The sequence below is a fragment of the Natrix helvetica genome (genome assembly GCF_964273705.1).
Source record: "Natrix helvetica genome assembly, chromosome: Z".
In the NCBI taxonomy this organism is placed as follows: domain Eukaryota; kingdom Metazoa; phylum Chordata; class Lepidosauria; order Squamata; family Natricidae; genus Natrix; species Natrix helvetica.
The window spans coordinates 22,991,693-23,017,408 of record NC_138554.1 but is presented as its reverse complement, the minus strand read 5'-3'; the positions used below and the strand labels follow the sequence as shown (position 1 = coordinate 23,017,408).

The following is a 25,716-nucleotide window of genomic DNA, read 5'->3' as shown; positions in this document are numbered from 1 at the left end:
TCAGTGTGTAATCTTTCACACTACCCCATGATTTGTGTTGTATTTCCTTGCTGTCTCACACCTTCCCCTTTCCCATTTATTTTCTCCTACCATGTAATCTTTCTTTGCCCTCTCCCCCTCCCCACTTTAAAATATATTCTATCCGCTTCTCCCTCTTAACTCTTCAGATCTAATTTTACACTGTTCTCCTGCAGCCCTGGCTTTGTAAATTGCTTTTAGCAGTTATCTGCAACAAATCCTGATGTGGTCTGGATCTGGAAGAAACACTAAAAAGGCTGCCTGAATGCCCCTTCTTCAAGAGAAGTGGTGTGTGTGTGTGTGTGTGTGTGTGTGTGAGAGAGAGAGAGAGAGAGAGAGAGAGAGAGAGAACCATTCAGTAGACATTCATACTTCTATAGTTCCTTTCCTATGGGGCAGCCCCATTTCAGAAAGGAAGAAGAGACTGCATACTTAGTAATTGTTCAAATTTGATCAGATCAAACCAATTCAGTGCAAGATTGTCACCTTTAAAAGCCCTAGATGCATAGGGCCAGGTTATTTAAAGGGACATATTTTATTTATTCATTTGTTTGTTTTGTCAAGCATGTATAAGATAATAGATATAAGTACATACAAGATTATGAATACATGAAATGGATACAAATAAATGGGGTTGTTAGGACAGGGGACGATAGGCACTCTGGTGCGCTTATGCACACCCCTTACAAACCTGTTAGGAATGTGGTGAGGTCAACAATAGACAGTCTAAGATTAAAGTTTGGGGGGTTTGGAGGAGAAACCATTGAGTCAGGTAGAGCATTCCAGGCGTTGACCACTCTGTTGTTGAAGTCGTATTTTCTGCAACCGAGTTTGGTACGGTTTAACTTAAGTTTGTATTTATTGTGTGCTTGTGTATTGTTGTGGTTCAAGTTGAAGCAGTCATTGACAGGTAGAACATTGTAGTAGAGAATTTTATGTACTATGCTTAGGTCAGACTGAAGGCGGTGTAGTTTTAAGTTGTCTACGCCCAAAGTTTCAAGCCTGGTGGCATAAGGTATTCTGTTGCGAGCAGTGAAATGGAGGACTCTTCTCGTGAAATATCTCTGGACTTGTTCAATTGTATTAATGTATTAATACAACCCGATATGCAGTGCGGGTTCCAGACAGATGAGCTGTATTCGAGAATTGGTCTAGCAAATATTTTGTATGCTGTGGTTAGTACTACAGTGTTACCAGAGAAGAAGCTACACAGGATTAGTTTTACAACTCTTAGTGCCTATTTGGTAATGTTGTTATAGTGGGCTCTGGCACTTTGATCATTAGAGATGAGTACTCCAGTTACATCTACTTGACACATTAGACTGAGGAGATAGGGTGTATTATGGATCGTTTTGGTAAGGAGCTTCATATAGTGGGACCTAAAAAAAAAGGGCCTTCTCTGCAGTGGCTCCCTCCCTGTGGAACATCATCACTGCAGAGAACATTGGCCTAACCCTGAAACTCTTTCGAAACTCTTGGTTTTGCCAGTGGGCCTAGTGACTTTGGGGTGATACATAGCCCATCAAGTGGTTTGTTTGTTTGTTTGTTGTTACTGGCATGGGTGGGTGGGTAGGAGTTTACTGTATTTTATTTCTTTAATTTAGCCAGAATCACCATGAGACAGTTGGGTGGCCATATACATTTTTAAAATCAGGGGGCTGCAGCTCACTATCAGGCCATGGACTATTCGCAGTTGGGCTGTGTGAGGGGTGGGCTGGTGTACGCAAGCACGCAGCCTGACTCACACAAGCAGCGGGTCCTGGTGCTCGCAACCCCACTGCTGCTTGCAGCGGATGTGTGCGCCCCGCCTCTCACACAAATGAAGCTGTGGGTGCACCCGCCTGCCTCTCGCACAAAACCATTCCCTCCCCCCGCCCTCCTGCACCGGTCCATCAACACTGTTCTAAATTTTTTTTTTGAAATGTTAACATACAAGGATATTACTGGATTTTCACATTCCTACCAACCTCTCCAATTGGGATTAACACAATGATGGCAAACGTATGACATGTATGTCAAAGGTGACACACCATAATGTTTTGCTGACATGCCAGTGTTCACCAACACTTGATAGGAATTCTCTAAAGCATGCCCCATTCTTGCACAATTTTTGGAGGCTGAGGGAGAATGCAGTGTGGTCTCTTGCAGCCTCCAGAACCTCTGAAAACGAGTTTGTGTTATTTGTATTTCATTTTTGTAATTTGACGTTTTCTCCTATAATACTTGGAGCCACCATGGTTGGAGATAGCCCAAATCATTGGGACTAAGAACACTGAATATAGGAGCCTTTACTGGGTATTGTATCATAGTCAGTTTTCCAAATCTCTTTTACACTGGCAGACAACACGTTCCTAGAGCTCTTAAGATTTACTTCCAGTTGATGTCCAGGAAGTATAGTATCAAGATCATGTGAAACAATGGGTAGAAATCATTGGTAGGTAAAAACTATCCATCCAAGAAGAGAAGCAACCTAGAATTAAGGAGGAATTTTCTAACTGTGAGAGCAATCAACCAATGGAACAGTATAGGGTATAGGGTGACAAACTCGATTTCATTGAGGGCTGCATCAGGGTTTTGTTTGACATGGGCAGCCGGGTGGGTGTGGCCAGTTCAATGTCAATTGTGTCGGGGATGCTTGAGGTGGCACGTGATGCCTCTGCCAGTGAAAACGGAGCTTGGGAGGATAGGACGGCCTCTTGCAACCCTCTGCCAGTGAAAACGGTGCTCAGTGGGGTCACAACACGGCCCTCCCGAGCTCCGTTTTTGCTGGCAGAGGATTGCAGGACCGTCGCAGCCTCCCATGCTCCATTTTCGCTGGCAGAGGCATCACGGGTTGGTCCTTCGCTGTTTCCAGGGCCACCTAGCGGGCCACATCCAAGCACCTTGTGGGCCAGATTCAGCCCGCAAGCCTTGAGTTTGACACCCCTGGTATAGAGTCCCCTGGTCGAGCAGTGGGTTGGACTGGAAGACCTCCAAGGTCTCATCCAATTCTATTTTTCTATGTTTTATATTTTGTGGGTAGTTGATGTGTCTGGGATGAAGTGTGTGTGTGGGGGCAATGTTGTGAACAGTGAACAATCTGCAATGTAGTAAGTGAACTCTGAATTCAATAAAAACGATTTGAATCTGTTTATCCCATATTTAGTTTCCTTGCCAGTAACACTGAACAAACACAAGCACACAACAAATTGAGTGTTTACAACGGTTAGAATATTGGCTGGGATTAGGAAGAACCACTGGATTTGCCTTCAGATCATCGCTTTCTTCCCAAAATTGGAGTCCCAAAGGCAAAATAAGAGCTACTATGATGAAATATTCTGGATCAGACCCTGACCAGTCTCCTGTTTCTACAGTGGTGAACAGAGGTAGTATTCAGCTGATTCGGACTGGTTTGCCCAAACCAGTAGCAGAAATCAAGGGTGGAGGGTGGGCCCGCCCATCTGCCCACCCGCCCCGGCTCTATGCTGTCCTATTTAGGCACTTTTTTGAGGCCGGGTGCATGCACAGACAGCGCTTGTGTGAGCAGAGCACATGCACGGAAGGCTGGGAACATGCACAGAAGGGGTGCGTGCACCCGTGAACACCATTGGAGAAGCTCCCAAACCTGGACCAGAGAATGAGACTCGCCTACTTCATGGCTTCCCAGGATTTAAAACCACCTGCCCAGTATGCAGGAATTATTGGCCCATTAGCAGCTCTTGATAGCCTGATCCTCCAATGAACTTCTCCAGTTCCTTTTTCAAACCTCCTGAATGGGCTGCCATCACTCCAACCCCTGGCAATAAATTCTCCATTTAATTATATGCTGGGCAAAACAGCCCTTCTTTGCCTTGGTCTTAAATCTCCCTTCGGTTTAGGTTCCACAGACGACCTTGAGCTCTAAAATGGGGTGGGGTGGGGGGAGACATCTCTTTGCATTATTGATGCCAGGAAATGTTCTGCATTCCTCTGTCATGTTTTCTTTGCCTTTCTTTTGTTCGAAGCTTTTTAACTTTTGTAAAACAGGACAACTCAAAAAGTTAGAGAGCTGGAGACGGTGTTTAATGCTCTTGCTCCAACTGCTGTGCTCTTTCTGCATGAAACACCTTCTTCAGTCCCCTAATTATTTGGGGTGCCCAGTTTTGCAATAAATCTTGAGTTCTTTAAATGTGGGACCCCTAACATCTCCAAGAGAGAGTCCCTGTCTCTTATATGCATACAATATATGATAAAATAAGTGTGCAGCGATTGTGTGGTTGGGCCTGCCCTGCTGACTTTTTTGACTCCTCTTGCGGATACCCCTAGTTGAGATAGTAATATTTATTTATTTGTATCCCTCCTTCATTATTTTTATAAATAACTCAAAGTTGCGAACATATCCAGCATCCTTTCCTCCTCTTAGTTTCCTCACAACAACAGCCCTATGAAGTGGGTTAGGGTGAGGGAGAGTGACTGGGCCAAGTCACCCAGCTTGCCTTCATGGTTGAGGTGGGACTAGAACTCACAGACTCCTGCTTTCTATTGTGATAATAATTAGTAATAGGTAATTATTCCGCATTATGAATTATAACCTTGTCTGGTGACCATGGGACTTGGGTGGGTTCCAGTAGTCACTACGGCCGGTTCGCTTGTGGGTGTACTGTGCACACGCTTGATGTGTGCGCATGCACAGTGCAATATAAATTGTTCTGCGCAAGCGGAGAAGCAAAAAACAAGATGGCGCCGCCTATGGCGCTGCCCAGAGAACCAGTTTGGGAGTGTGGCAGGTCTGGGTCTCTGCCGGTTCCAGTGACCCAGGCTGCCAAACCACTACTGGTTCGGCCAAACTGGTAGGAACCCACCTCTGATAGGACTTGTTCTTTTGGTGTGGCTCTCCACTCAAGTCCCCCATTCCACTCAATTTACTCTTCCGATTTTCTTTCATAAAATCAACTGAATAGTTGTACTTCTCTAGACAAGTGGCCTTTTCAGATGCTATGGCAATGTTTGGGTAGGCTTGCATGAAGGGTGGAAAGATCTTAGCCAACTTTATGCCTTCCAACTATGTTAGGCCTCAACTCTTTGAAGCCCCACCCATCATGGCTAACAGAATGTTGGAGGTTGTACCGTAGTTCAGCAGATCTAGAAGCTCTCAATAGGCCAGGTATTTGAGAGAGAGAGATTATCTGCCTGCCTTTGAGGTATCTCTGGATTATCTGCCTTTGAGGTATCCCTGGATTATCTGCCTTTGAGGTATCTCTGGATTATCTGCCTTTGAGGTATCCCTGGATTTGCCAATCATAATGCCTTTGATGGCAACTGATTGGAGAATTCACTTCCTGAATAATGAGGGAGTTTGTTATGGGATGCACTGAGGAGCAGGCTATTTATTCCTCAAGGTAGTAAAGTATAATGTAATAAGCTTGGTTTCCTCGGCCATCATTCAGCCTGACAAAAGAATTTGCTTTCCATGAAAACTAAACATAACATTTTGATTGATTTCTTACAGCAAAGGCAGCTTTCTTCCCTTCACTTCTTTGAGAGATGGCTGAATTCTGCAGCTTCCCCCATTTCAAACAAAAATTCCCGAGGGAAACCACGATGAGGGCATTTCTCCCTTTGCATTTTTTGAAAATGGGAAATGTGGGCAGCTGGAAAGGCTTCAAAAGGATGAAAAGATCCTAACTGAAAGCACCACCAGCAGTGCCATCTTCTGCCAGCTCCAATAATAAAGTGAGTTCAAAAACCTCATTTGAAGAAATCAAAGGAAATTCTCAAGCCTCCTGAAAATTAAAGAGTGAAACAGAAGCCTTTTTCTCAGAGGAAAGGGATGGAAAAGGAGATTTTGGGCCAACATTTCTTTCCCTCAGGTTTCCATTAACTGTGTGTGTGTGTGTGTGTGTGTGTGTGTGTGTGTGTGTGTGTGTGTGTGTGTAATTGAGAATTTGTATCAGGAAGGACAGAGATGATAATTAATACATAATTAGTTGCTTTGGGGGTTGATTGATTGGGAAGGAAATTGATGTTACATTGACTATCTCCTGACACTCTGCATGAAGTGGAGTACGTGATCTACTGCAGATGATATTCATATTCAGCTGCTGTTGGCCTTGTTCTGGGTGAGAGAGAGCACCCATTTTTGCTGGAAAAAAGCAACTCAAGTGTTAAGGATGAAGTGAGGACTAAAAATCGACACCATCAGGATAATGGCGAGGATCTCACAGATACCACAAGTCAATGCAGGCTCATAAGAGATGATAGAGTTAGAGATAGATGGATGGATGGATGGATAGATAAATAGATACAGAGAGAGAGAAAGAGAGAGAGAAAGAGAGAGACAGACAGAGCGAGAGATACAGATAAAAAGAGAGATACAGAGAGAGAAATTTCACGCTCACTCATGCTTAGAGAAATTTGTTTTGCTTGATATGGGCAGCTATAAAATAAATAAATAATCTAGTTTGCAATTCTCCTTTTGCAGCAGCCCCTTTCTCCTTTAAATTTCATTTTTCATCTTTTGTCTCTCTTAGACAAGATGTGTAGGAGCCTTCCATTACTCTACATTTATATTACAAGCTTTCATGGACTGTAGTTTATTGTGCTGTACTGTAAGTTGGCAAAATGATCTGAATGAGGAGGAACATGAAGCAGCAGAGGACGGTGGATATCAAGTGGATTGAGAGCTAGACTTCTAGTATAAAAGCCACTGTTTGTGACAAGCAAAAATATATTGTTTTCTAGCATTGGGGGAAAATGCTTCAAATAGAATAGAGCTTGCTATACACACACCACACGCACACACACACACACACACAGAGAGAGAGAGAGAGAGAGAGAGAGAGAGAGAGAGAGAGAGAGAGAGAGAGAGAGAGAGAAATCTTCTTCAGATTCTGTGATAAATAAAAAATAAATCCTAAGAGAAGAAAATTGTGGGGTAAATCTGTTTGATTTGCATTTGCTTAGATACGGTATGTTGTAGAATCTGGATGATTTTGACACAGAATTTTAACAGTTGACAAGAATTAATATATTAATATATCTATAAGCACTGATTTTGCTCAATAAATGTAAGTAATGCACTATGTATCTGAGATAATTGTGTATTGAATACACATTTCCACATTTTAACTGAACATTCTTTTTGTAATTCACCTTGAAAGGTGATATTAAAATATTGATCATCTTTACAATTACACTTTTTTAAAAAAATTATTAGTAATCTAGTTTCTGTATATAGTTAGGGTTCATGATACATATAACAGAACAAGAAGAAAATTGACATTTTGCTATTACATTAACCTGTTCCCAATAAATCTTTTGTACTATAATTATATTTGGGTAACATCCATTCATGATTCAACCTGAGCCAATTAAAATATTCAAAAGTGCACCTGTCAGTTTCATTATTGAAAAATATATACAGTATATAAAATCTGTATTTTCAAGGTCAGAGCATTTTCTTAAAATATTGGCACAGTTGGTTACCCATTCTATGTTTCTATACAATTAATGAATTAATATATTTATATTTTAGGTAGTTGTTATGCTTTCAAAAATATTAAAAACAATAATATCAATAAAAGAAAATGCGGTTCTGCCTCATAAGAAAAACAAAACAGAACATACAGAAAATAAATATGAGTTGAAAATGATTTGCACTGGGTACAGTTTGTATCCAGTATGATTTATCATCAAGTAACGAAAATGGTTAATGTCATTCACAGAATTTGGATAGGCTGGTAACAGTGACATGAGGATTATGCCAATTGTAACTAAAGCCTCACTCTGCTCCTAAGTCTCCATTTTGTTCCAGAGGTTTTGTTCCAAATTATTCTTCTGCACATAATTCACAAAGTAATCATAAGTGGCATGAGAAAATGCCAGGGGGAAGATTCCGCTGGTATTTCTACCCACAGGATGGTTTATTTTCAACAGTATCTTTTCTCTCAGCTCCCGAAGTCACGGCTGATCACCTCCGTGAAGAATACAGAATATAGAACAATAGAACTGGGAGTGACCTTGGAGGTCTTCTAGTCCAACCCTCTGCTTGCGTAGGAGACCCTATACCACTCTGGAAAAATGGTTGTCAAATCTTTTATTGAAAACTCCAGTGATGGAGCATCTGCAACTCAGGGAGGCAATGTTGTTGTTAGTTGCGCAATTGTTTCTCCAGGCTTTCCTGTCCTCTACTATCCTCTGGAGTCCATTTAAACTCAGTGAGGCAATAACAATAGCAACACCAGTCTTATTTTTTTTTGACCCCTGAAATAAGCACTTGGCCTTTTTTTCTGGGAGGTCTTATTAGTTTTGAGGTGCAGGAGGCAGCGATCGTGGTCATCTCATGGCTGCTACTGTGTTGCAATATTTTGGGGGGAGGGCTTATTTTAGCGCATGCGCTCAAAAGCCTGATTGGACTTATTATCCGGGGAGGTCTTATTTTCAGGGAAACAGGGTAACACTTAGACTTCTATACTACTTCATTTTCCTCTCTAAGCAGTTTACAGAGTCAGAATTTTGCCCCCAACAATCTGGTTCCTCATTTTATTCTAGCTAATCTAAATTGTGTGGTAAAGCGGATCCCACCCACGCTGTTCGCTTTCCTCACTTTTGCTTACTCGCTTGTGAGGCATACTCGGTAGTAGGTTCTACCCACCCAAACATCATTTTGACGCTCTGCACAAACGCGGAAGGTCCTGCACATGTGTGGAGGTGGCGCGTGTGCGCTCACGTTGCTCTGAACCGGTAGCAAAGGTAAGTGGATTTCACCCCTGGGATGATGGTATTGTTTTTCCTCAAATCAATGAACCACTGAAGCTGCACAATGCTTTCAGGAATGGCTTCAAACAGGCTGTTTGTTAAAAATGTGCAGCTTCAGCAATTCCTAAACCCATTGCATGACTTCCATGGTTTGTCGACTGAAGGAAGGAGAATGCCACCTGCCATTTTTAGTAATAGGCAGCCGGTTCATATCTAGATATTGTCCTTAAGTTGGACATTCTTAACACAGGGGCTGTTTGTAATTATTGGAGATTAGGCTAGATAAATCTCTTCCGGTACAGCAGCCTGATTCCAATTGGTTTCAGAGGGACTTAAGGGATGGACAAGCGTCATATTACATGAAGTGCTTAGACTTTAAAAAAAATTAAAATACTGAGATACATCAGCCTGCACCCTCTCAGTTTTGGGTCAGGGTGGAATACTCTGAATTTTGAAAGTGTGTTGTGGGCATTTTCCTCATATGACTGAACTGACAATGCAAAAACTACTCGAGTAGTCCGATTGTGAGATAGGCAGCAAATAAATTTAACAAAAATAAATACAGTGCTACCTTGGTATTTGTCATCAATTGGTTCCAGGAGGTGCAACCAGCACTAAAAACAACAAGTAGCAAACAAACCACGTGAGTAACATATCACCCTTTTTTTCAGCTGAAAAGGATAGTGAATCATGAGGCAGCCAACACCGACAAATTCTGTGCGTCGTACCAAACAAACAATGCCGCTTTATAATGCCTTGGTAAGGCCAGACTTGGAATACTGCATTCAGTTCTGGTCGCCACGATGGAAAAAAGATGTGGAGACTCTAGAAAGAGTGCAGAGAAGAGCAACAAAGATGATTAGGGGACTGGAGACTAAAACATATGAGGAACGGTTGCAGGAACTGGGTATGTCTAGTTTAATAAAAAGAAGGACTAGGGGAGACATGATAGCAGTGTTCCAATATCTCAGGGGTTGCCACAAAGAAGAGGGAGTCAAACTATTCTCCAAGGCACCTGAGGGTAGAACAAGAAGCAATGGGTGGAAACTAATCAAGGAAAGAAGCAACTTAGAACTGAGGAGAAATTTCCTGACAGTTAGAACAATTAATCAGTGGAACAGCTTGCCTCCAGAAGTTGTGAATGCCCCAACACTGGAAGTCTTTAAGAAGATGTTGGATAGCCATTTGTCTGAAACGGTATAGGGTTTTCTGCCTAGGCAGGGGGTTGGACTAGAAGGCCTCCAAGGTCCCTTCCAACTCTACTATTGTATTATAACAATGAGTGCCGGCACAAAATTTCCATATCAAATGCATTGAGTACCAAATTTGACGAGTTTCAAAGCAGTTGAGTACTGAGGTATTACTGTAAGTAAATTTGTCCGGGAACAACATGTCTGCCACATGGGGGATGTGACCAATTCCTAAATCCCTACTAGAATTGCTGAGATGCCTTTAATCCCCTTATAGTCTGGATTTGGGAATGGGAGATTTTTTGATGAAAGATGCGGAATAATATTTTGTGGAGTACCAAAAGCAAACCAAGTCCTCTTTTGCTTTTACTTGGATTTTGGAAGGGAATTTGGGGAGTGGTAGGTTGTCTTCGTTTTCTACATTGTGTTAAGTCTATTTTGCAGCTTATCTTATTTTTGTATGCATTTTTCCCAGGTGGCACACGGAGCCATAATTTCAGGCACGGCAGCTCTCAGCAACCCTCAGCTCCGGCCTGCATGTGTGTGTCGGCCTTTTGGAGGGGCGGGGGAGGCCATTTTTTCCCCTCCCCAAGCTTCAGGAAAGCCTCTGGAGCCTAGAGAGGACAAAAAACAGGCCCAACAGACCAATCGGAAGTTTGGGGAGGGGGGTTTGTCCTAAAATGGACGATTCCCATTGTACCCCGCAATGCCCATACACTTCCCGTTTCCCAACTGTCCTCCATTTAGCTTGCATGACTGTTATTTCTTCTTCTTCTTTAGAAGTTCAGCATTCTGGCTGCCAGTCGACCCGATTAGATCTCTGCTCTAATTACTTTGCTGTGTTTAAGTCTATGCCAGCTTTGATTTCCTAACATGTTGATCGTATTGAAAGTGGGACACACAAAAGCAATCTCTTTATAGCCAGCCAGATGATAATCCCAAGAGACCCAAGATCCAAAGATAAAGATTAAATATCTCATAAGGGAGACGCAGAGCTGGCTGGGCAGTGAAATATACACAAAATATGATACATATCAGTTTTTGGACTGACATATTATCCAATCTATTCACTCTTGTTTATGTATGGATTGATCCCTCCCAGCTCTGAGCTGTGGGATGAATATTCCCTTATTTATCTCAGCATTCGTTCTCTATATTGACCGGCCTTCCTATGTACTCATGCTTGCTAAACAAGAGCTGACGTTTTAAATGGGGAACAAGGACAGCCAAAAGGAAAAATACAAAAGGCAATAATGCTTGTGTACATTTGCTGTAATCCTTTGTTCTCTAAACGTCAGACCTCAATAATGTTTTCAACCTCCCCAAATGCTGTTTGGTAGAAATCTTTCACTCGTATTATAATAATCCCTCTGTGTCGCTGATCAGCCCAGTTCACCAGCCCACTCTTCTACTGATCGGTCTTCCTTGACCATGACCTGATCTGCCAGTCTCTATCCTTCTCCTCTGTCCCTCTCTCGTTCCCTTCTCTCCCTCTTCCAGTCTACTCTGTCACCTTTGACCCGGCTACTCCCTCATCTCGGCATCCAATTTTTCATCCTTTTCAAGGAGCCAGCTGATTGAATGCAGAATTAAAAAGCGGGCTCTGTAATGCTCTCTCTTCCTCTCCTCTCTCCTTTATTAGATGCTAATCCCTCAAACTTGGCACTGGTACCCCCTTGGCACTAATGAAGTTGTGTGTATGTGGTTTGTTTTTTTTTAATCAGCTGCTGCTCCACTTCTCTGCTGATTCCTGTCCCCCAGGGACTGTGTCGCACTAGAGGGTGCCGAAGCTCTTCACTGCCTGCTCATTTATCACCCTGCTTATGCCACCTCTCCAGTCAGCCCAGCCGGTGTAGAGAGATTCTTCCTACTGAGCAGCGACTGAGAAGCGTTTTTTACAAGGTGCAGGGTGAACTCCTGGGAGTTGCTCTTTGAATCTGTCTCTCTGCTGAAGATCCTTGCATCTTGTCTATTAGCACCAGCTAAATATCTTTTCCTTTCTTTCTTTTTCTTTTTTTAAGAGGATAGACCTTCATTCCTCTGTTGGCGTGATGTTCTAGGAGCGATTTGGTCAAATGTTCCAGGATTAGTCTCATCCATCAACCAAGGGATCTCGAATCACACCCATGATACTTGTGTTTGGGATCACTTCCTGAGCAACCTTGTTTTGGATCTGTTAAAGAAGGGGAATTTCCTGGAATTTGAACATCCAACATTTTCTTTAAATGGGGATATTTGTGGCTGATATAATTTAAGGGGCATTGTGAGCTGTTGTTAATGGGCGATATTTTGGACTCTTCGCAATCCAGTTTTTCAGCTCCCTCCAAGCAATAAAGAGCCTGATTCACGGTTCAAATTGCTTCTTTTTTTTGGGGGGGGGGGGTTGTGAACTGCTGGACCATTCTGACAAGAGTGCCACTCCTCCAGATACAGATTTCCTCTCTTCCTGCATTTGTTTCCATTATTCCTCAGCACGAACACTGGATTTTTGACATTCCTTCTGGGCAACAGTTTGAACTGGCAGAACTCCAAAGATTTGACACAGCCCGCTGCATGCTTGTGGCTTGTAATTGTGATGAATAATTAAAAGAAGAAGAAGAAGAGTTTGCAACCTTGTGGGAGAGAACTGTAAAGGAGCTGCCATGGATTTCGGCAAAGACAATTTCTTCATTCAGGAGAGGAAGAGGACTGAGAATTAATTCTTAAAGAAGGATCCACAAGGCATCTTGTGAGCTGTTTCATCCCGAGGAGAGGCAGCATTGTGGGTGCAGGGGCCAAGCAAGTCACTTGCTTTGGACAGGCTGCACCCAAAGATCCAACTTTAAATAGATTTGAAGAGCCTGATGGGCCCAACAGAGCTGCTGGGAAGCAAACTAAAGGAGATTTAAGAAAGTGGAGGGAGGCATTTGAAATAATTAGGAATTCCAGGTTTGGGCTTTCCACTGTAAGGCACAATAAACTGTGGAGTGCTTAGGAAGCTAAATCTTATGGGTTGGCTTTTTTGGGGGTCTTGGGTTCCTCCCAAAACTGGGACCACCTTAATGTTTTGCCTAGTTCCCATACTGTTCTTCTAGAGAGAAAAGGGAAATGCGGTGGGAGATTCATTGACATGGCAGAATAGCTAATTGTTCACCTTGAAGAGTATTGGCTTCTGATCAGGGGTCTCCAAGGTAGCATTTTAGAGTTAGGTAAGGCCTCTGGAAGTTTCTAGGACTTTTTGTAATAGCCGAAGATAAATTTTAGTATGTAAATTTAGTAGTATGAAGTGTAAGACAGTGCCCCCATCCAGCTAATTTCTGCAGCTTAAGGGGGAGATTTTTCACTCCCTGAAATCTATATCAACTCCTCGTAACTATATGGGTGGCAGATGGTGATGATGGAAGGTTGGAAAAAGATGTCCATAATTGGGGAAGCTTCCTCAGCTCTTCAAAAGAGGCTTTGCTAGTTACAGAAAAGAGATGAAAAGCATCCTAAATAATGTGTAGATTCTGTGGCACGCCAAAGGACTTTTAACATTTGCTTTAAATTCATTGATGGTCTTTCAACGTTAGCAAGGGTTTAGGATTGTCTCTGCTTTTTATTCAGATTGAAAGGTTTTGTTCTTATTAACAGGGGAGTAAAAAAGAAAAAGAAAAGGCTGGTCAAAAGGAAAAATTTTTTTTTTTAAAAAAAGATCTTTTTAATTCAGCACAGGCCATTTATCTTGCTGATAATATACACAAACCTTGAGTGATAATATAGAGAAGCTATATCAGACTTTTTTGGGGGGGCGAGCACAGAATTTTGTCACCTTCCATTTATAACCCATTTTCCCCCCTATTACCTTTCCCATCTTTTTTACCACAAACACATACACACCCTGAAATCTATTAAGGCGTGAAGGATTAGCTGCATGGTATCTTTTGCTCAGTCACATGAGGAGCTGTCATCAGGCAGCATCTAGGATTGATGGCTCCCATCTCTTTATTTGCTCATTCAATCTCATTGGCACACAACCCTTGGAATGTAAGCGCCCATCGTGTTTTTCCTTCTGATCTTGGATCCCATTTGTTCCTTGGGAAACTTTGGTTCCTACCCTACATCCTTATATCTTCAAGTAACCAGATCTAGCTCCAAATTCTGACATGCTTCTTTTTCTTTAGGGTGATTGCTTTGTTGGATGCAGCCCACTCTTGGCTTATAAAGATGAGGGAATGATGAAAATTGGAGAAGCAATTTGCCACTGGACTCTTGTGCAGAATTATCCACTAAACCCAGAAGACGTCTAATCGATCCACCACTTAGAGCGACTTTGAACAATTGGGTTTGATCTCAAGGACCAGCCCTTGTCTCTTCCTGTAGCTCTGGGGAAATTGTAACGATGATTCAATTAAGCCGAAGAGTTCGCTCAATGCTTTCTTTGGGCCTCAACTGTCTTGCCCTCTGCTTTTCTGTGTCGGCTTTCAGCACCAGCTATTGGTGTGAAGGGACCCACAAAGTGGTGAAATCACCCTGCCTTTCAGTGGTCAAGAAAGGGAACTGCGCACCCAGCAACAGCAACGAGACTCTGGATACGAATGAGACGGTGGATCCCCACAAAGTCCAGTACATCTGGGAGACGGGTGAAGACAAGTATGCTTTTCAGTATTTCCACACCGGTTTCTGGCTGTCGTGTGAAGAACATCATGGAGGTATTAAAGAGGGTCACATCCCTGGGCAATTGATTCCATGACTGTATTTGTAGTTAGACATTAATGTTTTCATGGGGTGAGCTCCTAAGAAGGAAACGGTGTGTGTGTGGGGGGGGGGGAGAGAATTGGCTAGATAAACAATGTAGACGATGTTGTAGGAGAACCTCAAGGGGCCCCAAAGGACCTTAACAAGTAGAGTTTTATAAGAAGGGCCCAAATTATATGGCCAACTTATAAGTAAGAACACAAGTAAGTTTTCCCCCCATCCAGATCTTCTTACTTCTTTCTCCTTTACTTTTGTCTGGGATCCTCTTTCTAAATTACTAGTCACAGAAACTTGTCCTACTCTGTGTGATGCAGTATAACTAACAATGATAATAACAAATGGCACCATAGAAAGTGAAATCTTAGTATTCATATCCTTAGAAACCCTGGCGAGGCCCTTGGGCCGACTTTATTTTACACAATTATTCTTTCTTGATCTGATAACTTTGGAGTATTGTTGGAATATAAAACAGGAAGTGGGAAGGGAGAGGCTTGTAAGAACCCACCTGAGCTTTTGGGAGGAAGGACAAGATAAATACAACAGATAATTTAAAAAAAACTATTTGGTTACACACAGGATTTTTTTTCCAATGAGTTGTTAGGATGAGGGTACTACTAGCACTATGGTTTCTTCTCTTGAACAAAGCAGGGAAATATGTCACCAAAGCCCTTGGTATACTCAGCCCTCTGTGTGAAAATTGGAGGTAGATTTTTTTCATCCCCATCCTGGATTTTTTTGTTCTTTTGCAAATCTTGGCACCTGCTCTCTCCCTCCCGTATCTAGCCAGACAGCTGTGTTAAAGTGCTTTCCGCAGATCTGTGAGCCCTGGAGAAACGTATGCTGCGTAAACGGGGTTCTCTTCATTGCCAACCCCTATTCTGACCAACTAAAGAGATCTTAAGGGGGGCTTGTCCTCATTAAATACAATACAATAGTAGAATTGGAAGGGACCTTGGAGGTCTTCTAGTCCAACCCCCTGCCTAGGCAGGAAACCCTATACCGTTTCAGACAAATAGCTATCCAACATCTTCTTAAAGACTTCCAGTGTTGGGGCATTCACAACTTCTGGAGGCAAGCTGTTCCACTGATTAATTGTTCTCACTGTCAGGAAATTTCTCCTCAGTTCTAAGTTGCTTCTCTCCTTGATTAGTTTCCACCCATTGCTTCTTGTTCTACCCTCAGGTGCTTTGGAGAATCATTGTTTTAATGTGGGGTGAATTAAAGTCAGTGATTAGTGGATACACTCTGGCCGCCAATTCTGGATGGTGGTGATTCGGGCTGGTCCAACTTTCTAAGTGGAAAGAACGAGATGCTGCTATTGTCTAAATTAGAAAGATTTTGGAACACAGTGTTCATTGACCGGAGACAAGGTGACCTCTCTGTACTGAGGCGCTGTGCTGATTACAACCCTTAGCGATCACCTGCTTGTGCAAGCAGTCCTTGACTTACGAATCAAGCTTGGAATTACGGCCATGTCGGTCATTAAGTGACCATGCCCAATTTTACCATCTTATTTACGGTGTTTGTTAAATGAACACCATAGTCATTAAGCGAGTATAGCAGTTGTTAAGTAGATTTGTTTTCCCCAATGGGCTTCTTTTGCCAGAAACTAAAAGTACATGTCAGAAACTGGTTAAAACCACCTGAAAATCGCAGTCATGTTACTACGGGAGACTGTAAAGGTGAGCTCATTGCCGTGCATCAAAATGTGGTCGGGTGAATACAAGGTATGTGGGTGCAGGCATCAGAACTTTGAAAATGGTTCATAAGTAGCTCCGGGGAAGCCCATCATTACTTTGAATAGTTGTTTAGCAACTAGTCATTTATTGAGGACTACCTGTACTTTGAACAGTATGGTTAGTGATATGTATAAGGTTGGATCCACGGCAAAACCTATGTTGTGTTAAGACAGGGGTCGACAACTTTAAACACTCAAAGAGCCACAAAGGTCCTAACTGGAAGCTCCCCATTAAATTCTGGAGCCAACTGAAAGTCTGGCTCACCTACCAGAGTCTCCTCCTAGCGTTCTTTTTCCTCTACCTGTCCTAACTGAAAGCCATATCTATTGTGGAGCTGACCAGTGACAGGGAGCTGCAGCAGAGGGATGAAAGAGCCACATGTGGCTCCAGAGCCATGGGTTGCCGCCCCCTGTGTTAAGGGAAGAGTCCAAGGCCCTTGAGCTGGACCAGACTTGAACACTAAAGACATGAATATAAAAGCTACTTTTGTTATAGGTACAATAACAGAATATTGCAACTCTGGATGAGCCTCTTCTCTCCCTGCCATTATTCTAGGGAGGATCAAGTCTGAAATGCTTTTTCAAATTACATTCTTGATTTGGACTCAAATTTATTTTATTTGACTGTTGCTTTTGCTGCAGCGCTTCCTCCTGTTCCTCAAGGTTATTCTCACAGCCCATTACACCAACTCTTGGACCATACCCCACTACCTGGCTGGAACCCATTCGGAATCAGGCTGCAGAAGCAGCAGGTGAATGTGTGTGCGCATGAAGCTCCCTTCGACCAAGCGATGGGCACTTGCTCTTGTGCACAAAAGCTCCCTTTTTGTGAATGGCTGGCTCTTGCGCAGGTTTGCAAATGGAGCTGTGTGTACTTGCATGTGCACAACTGCAACTCACACAGAACCATCTTCTCCTCCCCCCGTTGGTCCAGGCGGCCAAGCCAGAAAGGTTGGGGACCGCTGCATTACACCATCTCATATGAGGACACAACTAAAATAAGAGATTGCCATAGACATTTAGGTTGCAGTTTGATGCACGACATACATGAAAGGCTCTGTCCAAAGAATCATCCTCTTTCACTTCCTCCAAATCTAGGGCAATCCTTGCCTTGATCGAAATCATTTTGAAGTAGAAATGCGAAAATGGTACTCCCATTTATCTATTGCTGAAGTACAATTTTTGGAATTCCCAGACAGTACAGAAACAACTTCCCTAGAGTACTGCAGTCTCTCTCTAATTTTGTTTAATTTACACAAAATAACTGTACATTTTGGAAAAGAGGGCCTTTGTTTGCATAACACACTGAACTGCAACTAACCAGTAATATTTAAGCCTAGTATGTTGAATAATGGGAAGCGGTGGCTCAGTGGCTAAGATGCTGAGCTTGTGATTAGAAAGGTTGGTAGTTCGGTGGTCTGAATCCCTAGCGCCGCGTAACAGAGTGAGCTCCCATTACTTGTCCCAGCTTCTGCCAACCTAGCAATTCGAAAGCATGTAAAAATGCAAGTAGAAAAATAGGAACCAACTTTGGTGGGAAGGTAACAGTGTTACGTGCGCGTTCGGCATTTAATCATGTTGGTCACACGACCACGGAGACATCTTTGGACAGCGCTGGCTCTTTGGCTTTGAAATGGAGATGAGCAATGCTCTCTAGAGTTAGGAATGACTAGCACATATGTGCCAGGGAACCTTTACCTATGTTGAATAAACCTGGCAGTTTCATAGTTTGGTGTATTGTACAAACTCAGAAAACATGCTTAGTAGATTAAAAGGAGGTAAAATTAGCTATGAATAAGCAATACTGTTCAGAATTATTCACAGTAGAGATAGTCTTTAACATGACTATAATAGAGTCGGACCAACCTAATATTATGCCCTTTCTTGCAGTGGTCATTAAGCAAATGCACTGATCACAAAGCAAACCGATAACTCATTATAGTCATGGTTTTCCGAAAAACTGGAAATAAAAAGCATAACTGTCATAAAATGAAGTCATGTGACCACTGGACGCTCAAATGGCTGTAAATCATGGGTCTCCAAACTTGGCAGCTTTAAGACTTGTGGACTGGGGAATTCTGGGAGTTGAAGTCCACAAGTCTTAAAGCTGCCAAGTTTGGAGAACCCTGCTGTAAATGGACCCCAGTTGCCAAGTGTCTGAAGTTCGGTCATTTGATTGGGGAATGATCATCAAAACTTCAAATCTGGGTTGCAAGTAGCTCCGAGGTAAGTTCATAGTTGCTTCAGCCAGCACTAAATGTACAGTCATAAGTTGAGGACTACCTGTAGCCAGTCAAATCCTATTTTAAGGGAGGAAGTAGACCCAAATTTTACCTTTATTGGAGAATTAGTTGGAAAAGAACATCATTTTTTGAGAAATGTCCGAAGATAGAAATGTTCATTAGCTTGACTTCTCAGCACAGATCCCAAAACATTTCCTTCATGGCATTATGGAAAATGTAGCTAGCACTCCCAATTATTATAAGAGGGCCCAGTGGCCTGACAATGTTGCAAGACCTTGTGAATCAGAATTTAGAGTGCAGTAAGAGAAACTGAGAACCTTAAAATTCAAAACAACTTGTGGTTTAATCCTTCCCTAACCCAAATGCCCTCTAACTTCCCAAGCTTCCGGTTGGATTTTGCTGGCTAGGGATTCTGAGAGTCAAAATCCAAGATATTTAGAGCAGGGGTGTCCAAACTTGGGAACTTTAAGACTTGTGGACTTCAACTCCCAGAATTCCCCAGCCAGCTTGGACACCCCTGATTTAGAGTGTTTTTGATTAGGGAAAGTTACTGTAGATGAGGAAAAATGGTATTTGGACTATAGCACTCTTTCTTTGGTCCCTTGCTATATCTCTTTGTCTTCTCAACCTTGTGCCCTTTCTTGCTGAGCTCTACCTAGTCAGCAGCAGAAACCGGACGATCCCCTTTTCCTGAGGGCAGGGGAGGGCATCTCAAAATGTCGGCATTCATTGTCACGTACAGCAGCAGCTGTGGCTAACTTGTCATTGTCTTCTCTCACTGTTCCCCTCACGCCAGAGGAGAAGTGTCGGAGTTTCATTGAGCTGCCTCCAGAGTCAGAACAAGGTGAGAATTTGGGTGGCAAAATAGGCCAGCTCACGCAGGTGCAAAATGAGTGGGAAGCAACTCCGTAAGTACTGCAAAGCTTATTTTTCTGAGTTTAAGATTTAACTAGTCAAGTGTTGCCTTCTCAAAGAGAGAAAAACCTTGCCGTCCCCCTCCCTGCACTCAGTCATTCCAAATGCCTTTGCTGTTGTCATTTTTTTCAGTCCATCCCAGATGGGCTCTTGAATCTTATAAGCAGAGCAAGTAGGAAAGCTTCGGTCAGTGTCTGGGGTAACAGAATTATATAGTCATTGCCATCATCTCCTTTCCTCGTAGCAAAGCAGCTTAGCCTCTTTCTTCCCCCATAACCCCTTTCTTTTTCCTGCAGGAGTGCTGTGGCTCTCGGTTGCTTCCGAATTTCTTTATATCATCCTGTTGAGTATTGGATTCTTGCTGATGTGTTTAGATGCTATCTACTATGCCAACTTCATTGACGGTCTCAAGATCAACGCTTTCGCAGCTGTAATCACTGTTTTGTCAGGTATTGCCACTTGCCCTCCTGCCCATCCCTTTATTCTGCGTAGACAGATATGTCTCGAAAGTAGTGCTGTTGTAGATTTCCCAATTTGGCCACTTTCAGAGGGGTAGATTTCAGCTCCCAGAATTCTTAGCAAAGTGGCCAAAATGATTAGGGAATCCTAATTAATGCTGTGTGTGCGTTTGTGTGTTTAAGGTATTATAAAACTGGGTGCGATTCACTTAATAATTGCCTTGTAACGTGAGCCATGGTGGCGCAATGGTTAGAATGCTGTATTGCAGGCTAACTCTGCCGACTGCCAGAAGTTCAATTCTCACCTGCTCAAGGTTGACTCAGCCTTCCATTCTTCCGAGGTTGGTAAAATGAGGACCCAAATTGTTGAGGGCAATGTGCTGGCTCTGTAAACCACTTAGAGTTGCTGTGAAGTCTAAATGCTATTACTATTGCTATTGCCTTACTTAGCAATGGAAATTCAGGTCCCAATTGTGGTCATAAGTTTAAGAGTACATGTATATTCCCATCATTCCTTTCCCCACTCTACACCACCATTCTTTAATAGAGAATGCACTGGGGAGAGCCTTACTCTTAGATTTTGTTGAATCAATCCACAACTTGCATGTGTATGTACTATATATGTATATGGGCATGTCTGCTTGCCCACTTGGGCTGTTGATTGCTACCTGCAACATTTCCAGGGTGCAGAAGAATTGTGGCTGAATGGGCTTATAGGCCTCTTCTTGTGGCTGAATTGTGGCTTATGGGCCTCTTCTTCTCCACAGGTCTCCTGGGCATGGTGGCCCACATGATGTACATGACTGTCTTTCAGGTAGCTGTAAACCTGGGGCCAAAAGATTGGAGGCCCCAGACATGGTATTATGGATGGTCCTTTGGGTGAGTAGCCAGTTTTGAGGAGGATCTTTTCCCTTTTAGCGTTTGCCACCTTGTCTTGTAATTCTTTGGACCAGGTCAGGATGGAAGAAAAGAAAGGATCTGATCGAACTAGAAATGGGGGAAGGAAGAGATTCAGAAGTGTCCAAGAATAGTTATACGACCTAAGAGGTAGCTGATTGTAAATTCCTGTGATAAACAGCACGAGATCCAGATCTACAAAACGTATAGTCTGCTCATTTTTGATGACAATAGCACAGTGGAGGGCAAAACAAAGAGCGTAAATCTGAATGAGCAAGAACAACAAAATATAACAATCCCGAATCTCCAGAGATATTTTAGAGGAAGCTGTCTAATAACTCAAGGAGCCTTGTTTTCTTACTTGTATAACTGGCAAAAAATGACCGTGAAAAAGAAGAATGATTCTAAAACACTGGGAGATAGGTGTCCACGGGCAAAGGGTTCAAAACAGTCAAGAGGGTAGCAGCCATGGTTGAATGACTGAATCCTTGTTCTTTTTATGTGGGCCAAGAAAGGGGTGGGGCTTTAATTGCCCAATCACAACTTCTGTCGTGACTGTCTCAGACACCTCTGCAACTGAGCATGTTTAAAATTCATGAACCGAAGCTCCTGTTTTTATTTATAATAGAGGAGACGTTGACCTTGGCCTTAATATTGAGATTCTGGAGATGAGGAAACTTTGTAGATGAATGAAGCGGTGCATCTGAGTGGGTGGATAAATGTTTGGGAATTTTGATGGACAATTGAGGAAAACCTCAAGGTACCAATGGCCGAAGGATTCAAGTCTTCTTCTCTCCTCCTTTGCTTACCCTCTTCTGATGTTCTCCCCCACAGCTTGGCCTGGCTCTCTTTCACTCTCTGCATGTCAGCCTCGGTGCTGACCCTCAACACTTACACCAAGACTATTCTGGAGTTCAAGTACCGTCGGCAGATTTTTGAGAAATACACAGCGTCAACAGGAAGCATCCGGGGTTCCAACTCGCCGGCGCTGGACCCCGACCTGGAGCGTTTCCTATGGGAGAAGTACATCTTCAGTGTCAGTGAATCCCTAGACTTCTCTGCAAGCCCACCCGGCCGCTTGGCTCTCAGTGGGGGCCGAAAGGAGTGTTCAGGAGGATATTCTGGCCTCCCAAGGTGTCACAGTGGAGATACCAAGGATGAGGATGATGGGGAACCTTGCTGAGGAGAGGAGGTGGTGTAGAAAACGAGAGCCTTGCCCATCATTTCTCTTCTCCTGCTCACATTCACTCCCTCGCGCATCTAGTTTTAATGATGTTTTCCTCTCTTTCCTGTTGAACCTCTCAGTAACTTTCATAGCTGATCATCGAGGACCTGTTTTAAAGAAGGTTTTTACCCTATGTTTTTTTCATATATAGTACTACTCAAGCTGGCAAACATAGCAATATTCTTTACTATTTTCCCCAGAAGAACAACCGTGTGGGGTGAGTTGGCCGAGAAAGAGACTGGCCCAAAATCACCCAGCTGGTTTTACATGTTTAAGGTGGGATTAGAACTCATCTGGTCATTGGCCCAAAATCATCCACACCGTGTTCATTCCTAAGGCGGGACTAGAACTCACTGTCACCTGGTGATTGACCCAAAGTCACCCAGATGGCATTCATGCCCAAGGCGGGACTAGAACTCACTGTCACCTGGTGATTGACCCAAAGTCACCCAGATGGCATTCATGCCTAAAGTGGGACTAGAATTCACCATCTCCTGGTAATTGGGCTAAAATCACTCAGCTGGCTTTCATGGGTAAACTTTCATGGGTCTAGAACTCACCATTTTTTGAGGTAGTTCTGAAGATTTAAAAAGACAAGATTACCAGATCCAGGGATCTAACCTCCCTGTCAGAACAATAGCAGACAAGATAGGAAGCTTTATTGATTTGAGATGTGATGGGTGTTGTTGTATGTCTCAGGTGAAGACAATTGAGCTGCAAAGACCCCTTAATAAATGGATTTTGGAGATCGACCTTCGTGACTGATCTTGGGCACTGAATTACAGGAAGCTTTGCCAAAATAAAAGAGACCTGTCTTACCCACCAGTTAAGTTTTGCCAGAAGTGTTGCCTGATTCCTGAAAGCTGGTGGCTCATTTGGACAAGTGCCACTAAGTGTTCGTATCCTCTGTAATATTATCTCTTTGCATGTTAGCCAAAAGGTTTTCAAGTCATCAAGAAATGATGGAAAATTACTAATGAAACAGCTCATTACACTGTAACCATTAATTAGGTCATTAATCTCACCAACAACTACCTGTACAGGAAAGTTTAAGACATCATCCATGCATTGATTGGAATCAAAATGCCCGTATTATTATCATTCCCACTCTCATTTCTAAATGTTCTCTTAGAAACACCATTAAGTCATACATATTTTTTCCGGGGAGATCTTTCTATGGATGTAGGGAGATCATTGAAAAAATATCCTACCAAATAAAAATGGATCATGAGCTATCTCTCCACGTAACCTGTCTCCCAACTGTACAATGCAGTGTTCTGTTAGATCATTACAGATCAGGTCTGCTGTAGAGACTTCATTTTTCTTGTGTCTTCCTAGGGCCAATTTGGTCAAAATCCCCTGAAAGTCATTCCAGTGGCTTTCTTTTGTTCATCTTACTTAGATATTGGGGCATTCACTTACATTGATGGATACAGTAGACCTTAGAGAAAGTAGATCTCGGATAGACCTCTTTCCATTTGGTGTATTTCAACTTCTTATGGAACAAACCGGCATCTATCCAGGATGAGTTGGCCTGTATGATGGCTAGTATATGTATATATTTTCAAGATCCTCTCCAATAACACAGGAGTAGTTCAGATGAGTGTGAAAAATCATTGCTTAGTTTTTATGCTCATTTATACCACCACACACACCCCTGCCTTCTGCTTTCTCCTATTTGGAGGTTGGCTCAGTAGTACAAAGGGGAGACAGGACGGGGCTCCCATATCTTGCTCTGTCATCCATCCCAACTGTTTTGTGAAGTGTTTGGTAAGAGCGCTTTGGAGAACGTGTGTGCCAAAATTCAGCTTTCACTGTTGTAGAATTATTCCCATGAGACGTGAACCTCTGCTATCGAAAGATGCTCAAGTATCTTTTGTGACATAGTGTGTGCATAGTATGGTTGAGTAATAGAGTAGGTATAGCTTCCCACATCTATTCCAAGTAATGATTGGATCAGAAATTCTGCCCTGCAATTTCATCCCCCCCCCCTATTATTTTGTCATGCAGCATTGCTTCTGCTCCCTTCGCCTGGCCTCCCCCCACCCCCAATATCCCTTCCCTCCCCCGAAACCCATTTGTAGCTGTCTGGTTAATCTCATCTGCTTTAGCATCATGCAATTTTCTCATCTGTAGGGAATGAAGGAAGAGCAAGAGTCATTAATTTCTGATTGATAAAAGAAATTAAGGAATTAATCAGTGTCAGTCTGCTTCATAAGTGAGGGGTGGGAGGAGGAAGTTTCCAGCTGCTCCTCATTTTTGTTTAAGAGAAAAGAAAAATCAAACAGGGGGATTGAAGTACGAAGCCCACCATAGCAGTTTAGGATCCCCTGAGAGAACCTTATGTGATCTCATAAGTGGGCAAGTAGGAATGATTTCCAATTGTCTTAATAGAAACCATTTAAAAATCTTTGTCTTCCTCTTCATAAATTAGACCGCTGAGAAAGAACCCTGGAGCAGAATCTAGGAATGGAACTTCTGTTCCTAGGAACAGAGAATTTGGCTCTAATCCTAATCCTAATCTCAAGGAACTAAATCCTTTATCTCTCGTCCAGTTGTAATTTTGAGTTGTAATTGGTGCGCCTAAATAATCCATCAAAACAGAATCAATCTAGAAGTCTGTCCTTCCCTGAGAATTTAACTGGAGGTGGGGGAGGGCAGAGATTCCTTATTCTGAACCCTAACAATTTGGTTTAGAAGATAGATGTCCCGATTCCAGAATGGGTCTGGTTCACACTTAAACCAAGCATTACCTTTAAAAGTTTGGAGGAAAGAATCTCACCTTCAGCCTTGCAGAGCTATTACTAGAGAGACATTGGGCTATGGTCAGTTCCTGGAAGGCTGCTATATTGAAGAATATATATGAATAACAGCATGTTATAATAAATTGTATACTATGATTGTATATATTATATATGAATAATAGCAATATATAAGAATAATGGCATAGTATATTGCATCTCGATAGGAACAACTTATCTGAAATTGTCTGTTCCAGCCAAATGAATGAAGCCCTCACCAGATTGATTGGTCTTCACGTCCTGTGATCTTCAGGAAGCATTTCTTTATTTAACCTTCAAGTCAGTGCTGACTTCTGGACTAACCTGTGTAACTTTCTTGGCAAGATTTTTGGAAGTGTTTGCTCTTGACGTCTTCCTAGGACTGAGCAAGTGGGTTCCCTCCCCCTTCAGATGAAGGGTCCACTTTTTTTGGGGGGGAACCAATCAAGTGTCGGTCCATGATTGGTACAGGAATTGACCAACTGGCTTGTCACCCAAGCCTAAGTTGACCAGATTTTAACATTGGTAAAGCGGGATGGGGGGGGGGTTCTTGATTTAAAATTTGGTCTATATCCTTGCACCCCTAACCCTTTAGGGGAAAAAAACCCAGGGGTCTTCAAACCTGACAGCTTTAAGATTTGTGGACTTCAACTTCCAGAATTCCTCCTCCAGTCATGTTGCGGCGACATAATCTGCGTGGATCTGCTCCATCTTTGGTTTTTTTCACCGGGGGCAGGGCTGCCGCTGAAGATGCAGACGAGCCCCCGCTACCACCAGAATAACTGCTGCCGCCTCCTCCTCCTCCTGCTCCAACAGCACCA

The 25,716-nt window shown here is 42.8% G+C and overlaps 1 protein-coding gene across 1 annotated transcript; it reads left to right on the top strand.

Moving 5' to 3' along the window:
- The first annotated feature begins 12,439 nt into the window (after positions 1 to 12,439).
- Positions 12,440 to 23,213, top strand: LOC309381206 (germ cell-specific gene 1-like protein). Its single transcript, XM_081931942.1, has 6 exons — positions 12,440 to 12,651; positions 14,066 to 14,593; positions 19,417 to 19,464; positions 19,832 to 19,984; positions 20,761 to 20,872; positions 21,725 to 23,213. Exons 2-6 carry the CDS (start codon positions 14,284 to 14,286, stop codon positions 22,071 to 22,073), a joined length of 972 nt encoding a protein of 323 aa, XP_081788068.1. The 5' UTR covers positions 12,440 to 12,651; positions 14,066 to 14,283; the 3' UTR covers positions 22,074 to 23,213.
- The last annotated feature ends 2,503 nt before the right edge of the window (positions 23,214 to 25,716 follow it).

What these genes read in the sequence shown, in the direction of transcription:
- LOC309381206 (XM_081931942.1), top strand. Translation starts at nt 14,284, where the DNA reads ATGATTCAATTAAGCCGAAGAGTTCGCTCAATGCTTTCTTTGGGCCTC. An exon ending in GCCTCCAGAGTCAGAACAAG is followed by an intron (nt 19,465 to 19,831) that starts GTGAGAATTTGG and finishes TTTTTCCTGCAG; the next exon opens with GAGTGCTGTGGCTCTCGGTT. An exon ending in TGTAATCACTGTTTTGTCAG is followed by an intron (nt 19,985 to 20,760) that starts GTATTGCCACTT and finishes TCTTCTCCACAG; the next exon opens with GTCTCCTGGGCATGGTGGCC.